This window comes from Eptesicus fuscus, chromosome 15, assembly GCF_027574615.1.
Source record: "Eptesicus fuscus isolate TK198812 chromosome 15, DD_ASM_mEF_20220401, whole genome shotgun sequence".
Classification (NCBI taxonomy): Eukaryota; Metazoa; Chordata; class Mammalia; order Chiroptera; family Vespertilionidae; genus Eptesicus; species Eptesicus fuscus.
Window position 1 is genome coordinate 50,087,773 of NC_072487.1, and position 13,940 is coordinate 50,101,712.

Genomic DNA, 13,940 nt, shown 5'->3' on the forward strand with positions numbered 1-13,940 from the left:
GCTTGGCAGTTCTCCCCATCAGATATCTTGGCAATTTAAATCCAGGGCAAGATCCAGGAACCCATGGAGGAATGAAGGAATCTGGACTAGTTTAGAGCTAGTTCTAGGAGAAGATCCCACCCAGGTGAGCAGAACCCTGGGCCATATTTCTGTTCTTAATTGGCAGGTGCAAGAACTGCAGAGCCCTCCAAGAGCCAGCCAGGTGGTAAAGGATTGTGTGAAGGCCTGTTTGAACTCCACATATGAGTATATCTTCAACAACTGCCATGACTTATACAGCCACCAGTATCAGCTGGTAAGAGGTGCAGGATCAGGTGGGACCAGCTATCAGTGGCTCTTGGAGCCTAGCTTTCCTTTGCTGTGGTCATGGTGGAAGGGAGCTCAGGACAAAGTCCAATGTTCTTGAGGGTGAGTGAGTTTTGTAGGATTTGAACCATTTAGACCATGTGAGACATTTGTGGATGGACAGGGACCAGGTGTGACATAACTGAGTTGAACAACAGTGGGAACAGAAAGTTTTAGTTTAAGAAAAATTTGAGCAGTTTCAGAGGGTGAATTTGCAGTCCAGCCCAGAGTCTTTTTTTTTTCTCCCCCAAGATTAATTTTATTCTGACTTATATGGATCCCTCTGTGTTTCAGTCTCCTTCCTTTAAGCTCTATAGCTGTCTCTCTGAGCTACTGGCTAATAGAAATTTAACTTTTCCTTTGGCCACTTCTCTCTGCACTGCATGGTCTTCTGAGATATATTGATCAGCTGAATATCACAGCTGGCCACGTCCTCTGAAAGGCTGCCCTATTTCGCCTATTTTATGCTGGATCCTAACTTAGTACCTGGTGACTTTGTATATTTTCCTTGATCTCGTCAATAGTATTTTGTTTCTAATTTCGAGTTAATTTTTGTGAGTGGTATAAGATAGGGATCCAATTTTATTCTTTTGCATGTGAATATCTAGTTTTCCCAACACCGTTTATTAAGGAGACTATCTTTTCCCCATTGGGTATTCTTGGCTTCCCAAGGCCTTTTCTTACTCAGCTAGGCAAGTAGCTTCCTCAATGCAGTTCTTCCTCATAAGGACATTCCAGGGGTTAAGGGAAGTCCTAACCCATTGGCAGTTAGGCCAACCTGCATGCTAGGTCTGTTCAGTTGCTCCTACAAAACTTGAAGTAGCTTCTCAGAGCTGAGATGTGCATGTATGTGGCGGGGGTGGGGGATGGGTTTCAGAGGAGGGCTGCTAGTGTGGGTCACATGCAACTAGACCTACTTAGTGAGACTGGAGAGGCTGCTTACTTTGGTCAAGGAGTCACAAAACCTATAGCTTCTGAGGAAGTGGGGACAGGGATGAACTCTTTGTATCCAAGGACCTCCCAATATCGGGTAGTTCTGTGGAAGACAGACTCTAGGAAGGGCACTTGATTCTAGAGGAAGGAGCTTGGAGAGCAGAAAGAAAGAGGAAGATTAGAGACACTCTTCACATTCTACTCTGACTCTGTAACTATCTCTTCTGGAACAAGAAGCAGGAACTACCTGCCGAGGAACAAGGACCCAGCATTCGGAATCTGGATTTCTGGCCCAAACTTATCACACTCATTGTGTCAATCATAGAGGAAGACAAGAATTCTTACACACTTGTTCTGAACCAGTGAGTATCATCCCACTTGGCCCTGTCTGGTTGGTGGTTGGTTTGTCCATCTGTCTAACAACCTCTTTCTTTCCTATCTCTGTATGTTTGCAGTGCCACCTCTTCCTCCTGTCCGTCCGTCTGTCCCTCTGTCCCTTGTATCTGTCTGGGTAGCTGTTTCTGGAGACAGGTGTGGAAACATAATGGGGGGCCCTGCCCAGACTGCACCACCCTCCCTGGAGTGAGAGTCCTCTGGGAATGGGAGTCCCAGGGGATCCAGAGACCATGTGTGTATGTCTCTGTCTGCTGTGAATAAAGAGGGCCACCTTATAGCCCACCTCTTTACCCTTCCTCCTCCAGCTTATTTAGCTTGGGCCTACCTTCTAGCCTCCACCTTCTCCTTTGGGCCTTACTTCCCTGCCTTTTGGGCATCCTTTCCCTGGGCCCACTTTGCCTGAGGGAATTCTCTGCCCCCACTTGCCCTAGCGCTGACCCCCAACCCCCTTTTTACAGAGTGAGTCTACCCATGTTTCCTAGGCTTCTTGTCTCTTCAATGACCTCTAAGAACTGGGCACATTAGCCTTGGAATCAATCAAATCAAATGGTTCTTGCCTTGTTTTCTGACTGAGGGTTCTTCCATCATCCAGGTTTCCTCAGGAGCTGAATGTGGGAAAAGTCAGCGCAGAAGTGATGTGGCAACTTTTTGCCCAAGACATGAAATACGCACTGGAGGGTAAGGGTGTGCCCAAGGCAGTGGGCTGCAGGCCCCTTGTCCAAGCACCTGGTTTGCTTTCTCTTTCCTCTCCCAGCAACTGCAAGTTCAGGGTGAATGGTACAGTGAGAAATAGAGGGATTCCATACATAGTGAGTAATAGGCCTCAGGAGGTCTTGGGTGGACAAAGCTTCAGCTAAACAAATAATGTAAATGGCTATAGGTTCGTTCCTTCAGCTTGAGAACAAGTGCCTGCCTAAGACTTTCCCAGCCCAGGAATCAGCTCCTCCCATCTGGGTGTTCACAAGTGGCCCACTTCCTGGAGAAGAGTCGTATGAAATTTATCTTTACAATGTTAACGAATCATAGACCCTTAAATACATAAATAGAATTCTTTTCTCACACTAGGGACTGCCTGGCCTGGCTTTCTTTGAAAGCTCTTCTATGAAGGGGATAGATGACGAGAACCTGTGATTACGGCCAGTGCTCCAGACTCTGGGCAAGCTATGAGTGCTCTTTGTTCTAGATTTTCCAGAAGGCTTTGGAAATTCAGCTGGAAATTATGGACCCTTTCAAGTCCATAATGAGCATCCCATTTTCTGTAACATGATGGGCCTCTCATCTGGCTGTGTATCCATGGTTTCCAAACTGACTATTCTTATTTGCAAACTTCTTTGAGAGTTCATTTTTCAGGATCTCAGCTTTGCTCTTGGGCCCTTCGGTTTGTATCAAGATTCTGTTGCACTATGGCTGCTCAATGCAGTTTCTGTCAGCTTGGGTCCACTTTGGTTTTCCCTGTCTCTGTGTATTGTCATTGACCCATTAATATCATGTACAGCTGCTCATCTCTGCATTTTTTTTTTTCCTCACCCGAGGATGTTTTTCCATTGATTTTTTTAGAAAGAGTGGAAGAGAGAGTGAAAGACAGAGAGAAATATCGGTGTGAGAGAAACACATTGATTGGTTGCCTCCTGCACGTGCCCTGACCAGGTTCCGGGCTGGGGAGGAGCCTACAACTAAGGTACGTGCCCTTGACCAGAATCAAACCCAGAACCTTTTGGTCCACAGGCCGACACTCTATCCAGTGAGCCAAACCAGCTAGGGCTCATCTCTACATTTTTAAGCCTGCATTTAAGCTTCTAGGATTAGAAAAGCCCTAGAAAACTAACATTCCTCTCCAGTTCTGGGTAGTCTCCCCACCAATCAGCATTAGCTCCCATATCCCTTTCTCATCTTCTTTACCAGAGGCCAGTACCTCACTTGGCACTTCCAAAAGCCAGAGCAGGAAGACTATAGGCCTTATCTGGGAGTCTGGCTTAGTCTCTTATAAAAGATTTAGGCCAGCCTCTTAGAGAACAGAGCACTCACTGGTAGAGGGAACATGGCTATGAGGAGGTGGTTGGGAGGAGCTGCCTAACTGGATCAGCTGCCTTTGAGAAAACTCAGGGCCTCTACTGCCAGGACCTGACCCAGCTTTCTTCCCTATCACTAGAGCATGAGAAAGACCGGCTGTGTAAGAGTGCTGACTACATGAACCTACACTTCAAGGTGAAGTGGCTCCACAATGAATATGTACGGGATCTACCTGCCCTCCAGGGGCAGGTACCTGAGTACCCAGCGTGAGTCATCAAGTGGGCACTATGGAGGGAAGGGAAGAGGGACCCTCTGGCTTAGCGTGGGGGTGGGGCCAGTATCCTCAATTTGGTTCAGTAAGCCAGTCTTGAGACCTGTTCTGGGCACTGCTATAGAAAGAGGAAAGTGTCAAACATGTCCTACTTTCCAGAAGATCCCAGTCTGGGGGAGCTGTCAAGCATATGGCATATGCCAACAACTAGCTCCAGCCCCCAGTTCTCTTTCCTGGATGCAGGTGGTTTGAGCAGTTTGTCTTACAATGGCTGGATGAGAATGAGGATGTATCCCTGGAATTCCTACATGGGGCCCTGGAACGAGATAAGAAGGATGGGGTAAGTCAGGGGCTTGGGCTGCACAGGGTGAGGCCAGCAATTGGCTGTCAGCAAATGTTCCTGGGCTTTAGTTAGATGGGCTGCTCCTGCCCTGAAGAGTCCATTAGGAGGGTGGTTGAGGGCCACTAAGCCACCCCGACTGGGAAGAGCCCTTTTGAATCCTATGAACTTGGAGAAAAGTAGTAGCTGAAGATGCTGACCCTGTATGTGGCCTTCCTTAGTTCCAGCAGACATCAGAGCACGCACTCTTTTCCTGCTCTGTGGTGGACGTCTTCACACAGCTCAACCAGAGCTTTGAGATCATCCGAAAGCTGGAATGCCCAGACCCCAACATCCTTGCCCACTACATGAGGAGATTTGCTAAGGTGACCATGACCCACCCTTCCCCTTCCCCATACTACCACCACTCACAGCCTAGTCACAGGCCTGAGCTTGTGGTGGCCTTGAGGTGAAACCTGGGTTACCCCATTATCCTTTGTTCATGTCCACGGTGGACAAATGGGTTTGTCTCAGTGCTGTTCTGGGGTTGAGAGGGAGCTTTGTCCTTTCTGTGAGATTCTACTTTACCTCTATATTGTTTTGTTCTAGGATGAGAGGTATGACCTCTCATAGTGTTCAAAAGGTTCACAAGATCCTTGTGGGGAGAGCTAAGGTTTCCTTCTCCTTTCCTTTTTTCTTTTCTCAGACCATCGGGAAGGTGCTGATGCAGTATGCAGACATCTTATCAAAGAACTTCCCAGCTTATTGCACAAAAGAGAAAATGGTGAGGATCCGGCCTTGGGACCCTTGAAGAAGGGAATGGAAGCCACTTGAATCCTTCCTTTTGAAGCTATTCTTCGAGCTGAGGGTGGGGCGATGCTCCTGACTTCTGATTCCCAGCAGGGCTTCGCTTGATATTGTGCCACAGAATAAGAACTTGACTAGGAGTTCATCTGAGCTTCCATTTGGTTCTTTAGCCTCTACTAAGCTAGACTTTTGCTTAGTCTCTTTTTTAATAGTAAAAAAAGAAAAGTTGAGATATTCTAAGAGTTTTAAAGGATAACACCATGAACACCTGGGGCCCACCCCCCAGCTTAAAAACAGAAACATTTGCTTCTAGTCTTCATTCATGGAGAATTGTCTGAATTGGTTCCAGATCTCAGTGCTTAGGGAGAGACACATGTAAAACCTGTCGTAATTTCCCTGTGGCTTTTGGAGTAGTGTGAGCAAGGGAGGAACCCGAGGCTGATGGGTCCTGTGCTAAAAGAAGCCAAGACTTAGCAGCTCCATCTGTCCCCAAAGCCCTGCATCCTGATGAACAACATGCAGCAACTGAGGGTCCAGCTGGAGAAAATGTTTGAGGCCATGGGAGGCAAGGAGGTAGGTCTTAGGGTTTGGGGTTGCTGTACTTTCCCTTTGTTCCTTAGCTTTCTGACCACAGAACTCTACCCTTTCTTGACTGGGTGTAGGCCAGGAGTTTAGCTTGGGGTCTGGGCTGGCTTGGGCTGAGAGATTTGAGTAGGCATTGGGGTAAAGGCTCAAGGAGGGAGGAGTGGGGACACCAGGATGGGAGACAAGGGTAATTGAACCAAGCCAAGCCCACCTCCTGTGGATACAGTTGGATCCTGAAGCTGCAGACAGTCTGAAGGAGCTGCAGGTGAAACTGAATACAGTTCTGGATGAGCTCAGCATGGTGTTTGGAAACAGGTCAGTGGCCCCAAAACACATAGTCCTCAGAGCCAGATGTGGTTCCTGATGAATCTCAAAGCCCCTGCCCCACACCCATCCATCCAGCTGCAGGTGTGTGGATCTTCCCTCTCTTCCTGTTGGCTCCCCCTATTGGAGCTGTACCATGAGTGTTCTGGAGTAGGATCAAATAGTTGGTGCTACTCCAGGGACAGAAGTGTGTTTGGGAAGGAGAGGGTTGCACTATGGGCACATGTGTAGTTTCCAGGTGCGGATTGATGAGTGCATTAAACAAATGGCCGACATCCTGGGCCAGGTGCGGGGCCCAGGGAATGCATCCCCCAACGCCAGGGCCTCAGTGGCTCAGGATGCAGATAGCGTTCTCCGACCTCTCATGGACTTCCTGGATGGCAAGTGAGTACAGTACTCAGGACTGTCCTCCCTGACAAGCAAGGCAGAGGAGCCTCTTGGGGAGGGGAGTTCTCACTCACCCACCCAGCCTTACCTGTTCCCTGGGCCTGCAGCCTCACCCTTTTTGCCACTGTGTGTGAGAAGACGGTCCTGAAGCGTGTACTGAAGGAGCTCTGGCGGGTGGTATTGAACACAATGGAAAGGATGATTGTTCTGCCCCCACTCACTGACCACACGGTAAGGACACTTCCCTTCAACTTCCTTCTGCGGTCTCCCTTGCCTCGCTCCATGCTTCCTGATCGAGTTTGGAGTCTTCTGCTTTTGACTGATTCCTTCTCTGCCCAGGGCACTCAGCTGATCTTCACTGCTGCCAAGGAGCTGAGCCATCTTTCCAAACTCAAGGTACTCTAGATCAACAGTCGCCAACTGGTGGTCCGTGGACTACTGGTGGTCCATGAGGTCCGAAGGGTTGGCGACTGCTGCTCTAGATGTATGGAGTCCTTCTGAGGCTGGTGGGGGTAGGAGGTTGCCTGGAAGGAAGGAAGGAAGGAAATTTAAGTTTTGGAGATTGAAGAGGAGGGAAAGGAGAGTGCCATGTAGCTGTGGGTTGGCAGGTAAGGGCAAGATTTTCATGACAGCCCCAAGCTGACCTGATGCTGTTGCTTTCTCTGTGGTTCCAGGACCACATGGTGCGAGAGGAAACACGGAGTCTCACTCCGAAGCAGTGTGCTGTCCTTGACCTCGCCCTGGACACCATCAAGGTGGAGACCTCCCCTGCCTCCAGACAGTTTTACTACCACACCCTCTTGGCCCTGGCATTTCACTCTGCCAGACTAGGTGACCCTCAGGCTCCTGTCACCCACATCAGAGAGAGTGGTTTTTATGTCTGTTTCTTTCTCTGCTATGTCTGTATTCCTACTTGGGAGCAATCAAAAAGGCACCTCCTGTGTGGTCTAGGGTGACTCACCATGGACCTAGAATACTTACTTATTCCTGGGTTCTGAATTGCACACATTCAATTTACTTAGCTCTTCATTGCCATTCCTGAATATTTTCCACTGGGAATTAATCTTCCAGATCCTAATACCCCAGATCTGGCTGATATTCCCCTCTTTCACTTACATATAAAGTCATTTGGGTTTTCAAAGGATTTTTTTTCTACTACCCACTTCTTTATTCAATTAGGCAACATGCACCAGACACTGTGTACTGTGAATGATACGGAAAGAATCAATATGGTTCCTAGCCTCAAGGTGGTTGTAATGGTTATAAGGCAGGTATATGAGAACTGTGATTCAGGGCACTTGGGAGAGGTAGGTCATAGGTATAAAGTTCTCTAAGAATTCAGAGGGGATAAAAGAGCACTTCTGTCTACTCTCTGCCTGAAATGCTTCTGTCTCATATCTTTGCTTGTCCAGATAGATCCGTCCTTCAAAACCAAAATCTAGTAACATGGCTATCCCCTCCCACTCCTACCAGAGACCCAAATAATACTCTTCACCTGAGAGATGTGACGCCTGATCTTGTTGTTTACTGATTGACTTATTGTTCTCACCATCCTCTTCTGACATCTTCATTGAACCTCAGATGTCATTTCTCTGAGGACAGTTTTGGGGAACTGCCTCTCTATGAGGGCATGAGGCAGTAGCACGTACTCTTTTGTCTTTCAGCAATACTTTCATGCAGGAGGCAATGGACTGAAGAAAACCTTCCTGGAGAAGAGCTCAGATCTGCAGTCCCTCCGCTATGCCCTATCTCTGTACACACAGACTACAGATACCCTCATCAAAACCTTTGTGCGTTCACAGACTGCCCAGGGTAAGACTAAGGGCTTTGGGTCACTGCCTCCCTTTCCTGATCTATCTCTGCCCCTATGGAGTTAGGGTCCTCTAGCTCTTAGACCTCTCTAAGAGGTACTTCTTCATAGACCCCTTCAAACTCAATCCCCAGGATTTCTTGAAGAACCCTAATACTTACCCCCACCCCATACTCAATACCAGACAGGAGAATCACAGGGACCTGGAAAATGTGCCTGAGATTTTCCTCCCAGACATTGCCTGTCCAGTGCATGTTTATTGAGCTCAAGTAGTATACCTTGTTTGGTAGGGAAAAATCTGTGAGGAAGCCTAGCGAATGAGTGATTGAGACATTCATGAGGACTCATTGCTTTGGGAACCTTTGTTGGAAGTTGTCCTGGGCATAGAAAGCAAAAGACTTTCCAGATTCTCCAGCATGGACAAGAAGAAGAGAGGCAAACCATAGGAGAGTTGAAGAAATGGTGCAGATCACATACATAGCTGAGCTCCAGCCTCATGGGTGATGCTAATGCACAGAGGACCCAGGGGGCTGGTTTTCTCTCAGTGACTTCCAGTCCTCAGAACCCCTCCCTGCCTCCAGTCAGGCCTATCCATAACAAAACACCTCTGCATAAACATGACTAAATTCTGACCCTGACCTTGGAGAAGGGCCCTCCCAGGAAGGACCTTCAGGTGCATTTATTATTGTTGGTTCCAGGGAAACCTGGGCATGCTTCCTGGGGCAGTGAAGCTGGTGGAGGAGGGATGGGGAAGGCTTGGGCCTTACTGAGCTACGGATCTGGAGTATAAAGCTGGCCTGAAGGGGAAGAGGAATCTAAGCAGTTAGACTGGACTTGGTGGAAGGTGAAAAGATACACAAGGCCTGCAGTACTACATTTTTCACATCTGTTCTTATTTTAAGTCTAGGGTGGGAGGAAGAGGAAGCAAAAGAAGTTATGAGCCTTGCTTAAGGGGACAGAGAAAACCTTTACAGAGCTGAGTACATGTAAAAGTCCATAACATTAGGAAGGTTCTGAGTTAATCCAGAAAGGCTTTAAAAAAACAACAACACACCAACAACTTTGAGCTTTAAGCTAATTATAAAGATGAGCAGAAGCTGGAATAGACAGATATGAGGTAAGAGTAGGAGTGAGGACTGCAGGGAGGATCCGAGTTTATATGTATATTTTTCTACCCATTGCTTTATTACTTAAGAGCCTAGGAAATTAGAGCCTACAGCCTTTCTTTTTCGTGCCCCACTGGGCTTAGATACCTTCACTCTCATATGATTTGATTGATCTTTGACCCATGAAGTCTGATTTGGAGTATTCAGGCACTGACCCCAGCTTTGTTACTTCTCTCTCCACCCTGCCCCATCTCTATGCTCCCTCAGAATATGTGTAGAGCTGCTCTGAATGGCTGTTAACTCCTTAGACCACTAACTGATTCTTCTTTCTCTGTCCTACTGCTGCTACTACCTCTTGACTTTCCTGCCCTCACTCAGTGCATGATGGGAAAGGTATTAGGTTTACTGCTAATGAGGACATTCGGCCGGAAAAGGGTATGTTATAAACCATGCAGATATGACCCTATCATTGCCTAACACTGTCACCTATGAACTAACATGAGCTGCTTATTTTTGGAGTGGAGGAACTAGGTGTCAAAGTTCAGAAGCTCTATCCCAAGTCTGAGATGGGCATTGTATTCATACAGTCTGAGATGGGGTTAGCAATAGTTCTGTCCTCAGAATTATCCTTACCCTCCACCTTAGGACAAAGAAGTTTTATCTGGGTGCAGGTACTGCTGTTTTTTTTTTGTTTGTTTTGTTTTTTTTCGAAATAAAGTGAGGCCTCTGCTAAGGGGAACCTGCTAATTGGCCAGACATTGAGATTGGGAAGCTGTTTGTGGAGAGGTCCAAATGTGAGTAGGATAATGTCTTTCTGAGCAGAGCAGCCTCCCAAGCAGGGACCTCCAGGAATCCAGGGATAGGTGGGAGGTTACTGCTTTTGTTCCAGTAAGACCATGGGATGGACATAGTTTTTAAAGACACAGGGTGGCAGCACTCTCCTTCTCCAACATCTGCAGCCTAGGAGATAGGAGAGGTTTGAGGAACCTGAGAGATTCCTGGTGCATTTTTAAAAGACGTTTTGCCTAATATCTTGTCAGCCTAACTTGTATTTTAATACACAACCTCATTCTTTATCCCCTTTTATTCACTTCTCCCATGCTTACTTCCCCATGGCTATTGTGGGTGACTGCTTCACACTGTAGGGTATAGGGTTGTGGCCTCCTAACTCCTGTTTTATCTGGAACAAGTAGGCCTAAAATCTTATGCAGTGGAGGATGATGTGTCCATCTGTCCCTCAGGGTCTGGGGTGGATGATCCTGTTGGAGAAGTCTCTATTCAGGTGGACTTGTTTACACATCCTGGAACTGGAGAGCACAAGGTCACAGTGAAAGGTGAGTGGCATAGATTTACGGGTCTCACACCATTTCTTGCTCAGTGGCCTCATCAGTCAAAAGCAGAGCCTGTTTAGCCCAGCCCTCCAGCTTAGCCCTCTTCTATGGGGAGTGCCACCTGGGGCTCAAGAACTGGGAACACTTGGTGTAATCCCTCACAAGTTCCCCTTGTTTGGACAGTGGTGGCTGCTAATGACCTCAGGTGGCAGACAGCGGGGATGTTCCGACCCTTTGTGGAAGTGACCATGGTTGGCCCACATCAAAGCGATAAGAAGAGGAAGTTCACAACCAAGTCAAAAAGCAACAACTGGGCCCCCAAGTACAATGAGACATTTCACTTGTAAGTTATGGGATGGGAATTGGCAGGACTGTGGGATGGGGGTGAACTGGGAGGTGAGACTTGAGAGGGGAGAGGAGGGATGGGCTGAATGGCAGCTGGGATGAATTCAGTTGAAGATCCCCTCATTTCTGGCCTCCTACCTTACCCTGTGATCACAGCCTCCTGGGAAATGAAGAGGGGCCAGAAGCCTATGAATTGCAAATATGTGTGAAGGATTACTGCTTTGCCCGAGAGGATCGTGTTCTAGGGCTGGCTGTGATGCCTCTGAGGGATGTGGCAGCCAAGGGCAGCTGTGCCTGCTGGTGCCCCTTGGGCCGGAAGATCCACATGGATGAGACAGGCATGACCATCCTCCGGATTCTGTCTCAGAGGAGCAATGACGAAGTGGCTCGAGAGTTTGTGAAGCTCAAATCGGAGTCTCGTTCCATGGAGGAGGGGAGCTGAGCACCTGAGCTCCTGTGCCAACCAGATGGCACCAGTTCCACAAATCAGGGCCGTGGGAGTTACTATGTAGCCAGCTTAGGTCCTCCTAGTGAAGAGGCTGACTTCTTCAGTTAAACACATTTAAGGAAAATTTTGGGGTGATGGGAGTTTGGCTTTTCACAGAAAGGGTCATGAATCCCTGACCAGTAGGTCTGTGGTGCTAGGGGGTTACTGCATAGGGAGATTTTTCCATAAAGAGAGAGGGACAGACATTTCTGAGAGTGTCACCCATTCTTGGTAGACACACCTCCACTCGATACCCCATGTCTACCCCTCTCCATACTGCACCTTATCCAGTTGGACCCCTATGTACCAATCATTAGAAGAACAAGTTGAGAGGGCCAGGAGCTTGTGCCTGGCCAGCTAAGTAGTCAGTTGAGCCTATAGGTATCACTGAGCCCTGTAGTCTAGATTGAAATATAGCCAGGGCTAGAGCACACAGAATAGAATTCACACTGTCCATTGAGCAGAATCCACTGGTTTTGTGTGCGTCCAGTGAGAAAAAGGCTTTGAAACTGAACAAGATACCTCTAGAAATGAGCTCTGTTAATCCCTTACCCAGTTTATATCTGTCGTGAGCAGAAGCAGGTTCATATGGTGCTTCAGAGCCTTGAGCAGAATATTCCTTGGAACCCAAGTACCAGAGGCTACTTTCCCAGGAGTCCCTCTACCTCACTCCTGTAGGAAGGGAAGTGATGCTTCAGGACATGAGAGGCTGTTTTTGTGTGTATGCATCTGAGGACTGGTTGAAGGATCCAGGAGAGGGGACTATATTCCCTTCTTGGGTGGGCCCCGAACAAAGCCAAAAATTTTGGGAAATTAGTCTAGAAGGAGTTCTCCTCACTTACGGCCACTGCCTTCTGGTTGTCCCCCCACTTGTAGAAAGAATCTAGCCTTTGACTTCACTCCTTTCATTAGGTCAGCTGTGTCCCCCTTATAGGTGTTCAGCCCTCTGGAAGAAACTTGGCCTATGATCCCTCTATACAGGCTGGGTGGAGGAGGGCCTCAACATTCCCTGGGAGGTTAGAGACAAACTCTTGCAAGGGGTCATGTGGAATTTCCAGGCCTTTGCTCAGAGAAATGACACGGTCCTTTAATATCCTTGGTAGCAGCTTCCTGGACTTCCTTCCTGGACTTTCTGAGGACTCTGCATTGTCCACAGCTGTACTGGTCATTACATTTAACAAGAAACTAAGCATATTTGCTGTTGTTAATTATTGTATGTGCCATTGTTACAGGAGATTATTGGCTAGTCTGTAATAAATTATCTTATAGCAGCCTTTGGGGTCTTGTAATTCTGCTAAAATGTGGAAAGTTGTAGAAATGACTGTCCTATATAATGGCATATGTTGGACCAGTGGACTTTGCTGCTCTTCCCACCCCCTCCCCAAACCTACCTCTCACTCACCCCTGCCCCTGCAAGTGGGGGATAAGCACCAAGCAGTAACGCAGCCAATGTGCTAGCATCTTGGCCTTAACCTGAGACCACACAGTCCAGTTAACAAAAGCATGAGACCCAGGGCATGAGCTTCCTGCAAAAGTTCCAGAAAATAGGAGATGGCATGTGTGAAAACTAACCCATGCTCTATCTTTCCTGTTCTAGGACCACAAGGCTTTTCTTCTAGGACAGACACAGCCTGGGCCATAAGAACAAGGCAGGGGCCTCCTGGGGAGAGACGTGTCTCCTGAGGTTGGGGAGGGTTGAGGCTGCCTGTGCAGGACAGAGGTGTAGGCCTAGGAGTGCACAGTGGCCTTTCATGCAGGGAAATTCAAGGATAAAGTCTACTCCCAACAGGGAAGAAACAAGGTAAAAGTGAGGCCTCCTGGCATGGGAATCAGAGAAAGTGTTCACCTACTCTCAACTTGCCCTGTCACCACTTAACAGGGTGGCACCCAAAGGGCACCCATTTATCCATTTACCGCATAGAGCAGGCCCCCAGCTAAGGCACATTAACTCAGGGAGTTATGTCTACTTTTCCAGCACTACCCAAATTCTCTGAGAAGGGAGCTAACTAGAGCCTCCCAGTTTTTTATTTCCATTTGCTTGCTAAATAAATCCTTACAATTCAGTTGCCCAGTCATTTTTAAACTTCTTCCTTTCCCAAACCAGTTGCCTATCATTTTTGCCTCAAGCTTACCTTTTGGGTTTTTGTTTTGTTTTGTTTTGTTTTGTGAAGCCCAAATTTACTTCTATTTAAAAATGCTCAAGAGACTTTAAAAAGGCCCAAAGGCCCAAAAGCCCAAAGGTGTCCAGGTTTAATTTAAGATCAACCTGACTTGGTGTCTGTCCGTTTCTCCTTTGTGAGGCATCAGTTTGATCCTTGTTAATGAGACACCCTGGTAATTCTAGTTGGATTGTGGTGACATCTTGTGACTCCTAGTATCTGTCATAAATGGCCATCAGGTTATGAACGATGAGAAACGTAATACTAGAAATAATCACAAGATGTCTGCAGATTTTACTTGAATATCCTTTCTGTATTATTCGTC

The 13,940-nt window shown here is 47.5% G+C and overlaps 1 protein-coding gene across 3 annotated transcripts in view; it reads left to right on the top strand.

Moving 5' to 3' along the window:
* Positions 1–13,491, top strand: part of UNC13B (unc-13 homolog B) — a 147,326-nt gene extending 133,835 nt beyond the window's left edge. The window contains exons 15-32 of one of the 3 annotated variants that reach the window (XM_028146130.2): positions 167–295; positions 1,513–1,640; positions 2,267–2,352; positions 3,824–3,950; positions 4,199–4,295; positions 4,517–4,660; positions 4,981–5,058; positions 5,577–5,654; positions 5,893–5,981; positions 6,222–6,374; positions 6,485–6,608; positions 6,717–6,773; positions 7,052–7,132; positions 8,042–8,189; positions 9,672–9,728; positions 10,535–10,627; positions 10,808–10,967; positions 11,126–13,491. In XM_028146130.2, the coding sequence (XP_028001931.2) occupies positions 167–295; positions 1,513–1,640; positions 2,267–2,352; positions 3,824–3,950; positions 4,199–4,295; positions 4,517–4,660; positions 4,981–5,058; positions 5,577–5,654; positions 5,893–5,981; positions 6,222–6,374; positions 6,485–6,608; positions 6,717–6,773; positions 7,052–7,132; positions 8,042–8,189; positions 9,672–9,728; positions 10,535–10,627; positions 10,808–10,967; positions 11,126–11,411 (2,115 nt within the window). In that variant the 3' untranslated portion in view covers positions 11,412–13,491. The remainder of the gene's footprint in view (positions 1–166; positions 296–1,512; positions 1,641–2,266; positions 2,353–3,823; positions 3,951–4,198; positions 4,296–4,516; positions 4,661–4,980; positions 5,059–5,576; positions 5,655–5,892; positions 5,982–6,221; positions 6,375–6,484; positions 6,609–6,716; positions 6,774–7,051; positions 7,133–8,041; positions 8,190–9,671; positions 9,729–10,534; positions 10,628–10,807; positions 10,968–11,125) is intronic. The other 2 variants (XM_054726888.1, XM_008141936.2) reach the window with 2 other exon arrangements.
* Positions 13,492–13,940: the final 449 nt, after the last annotated feature.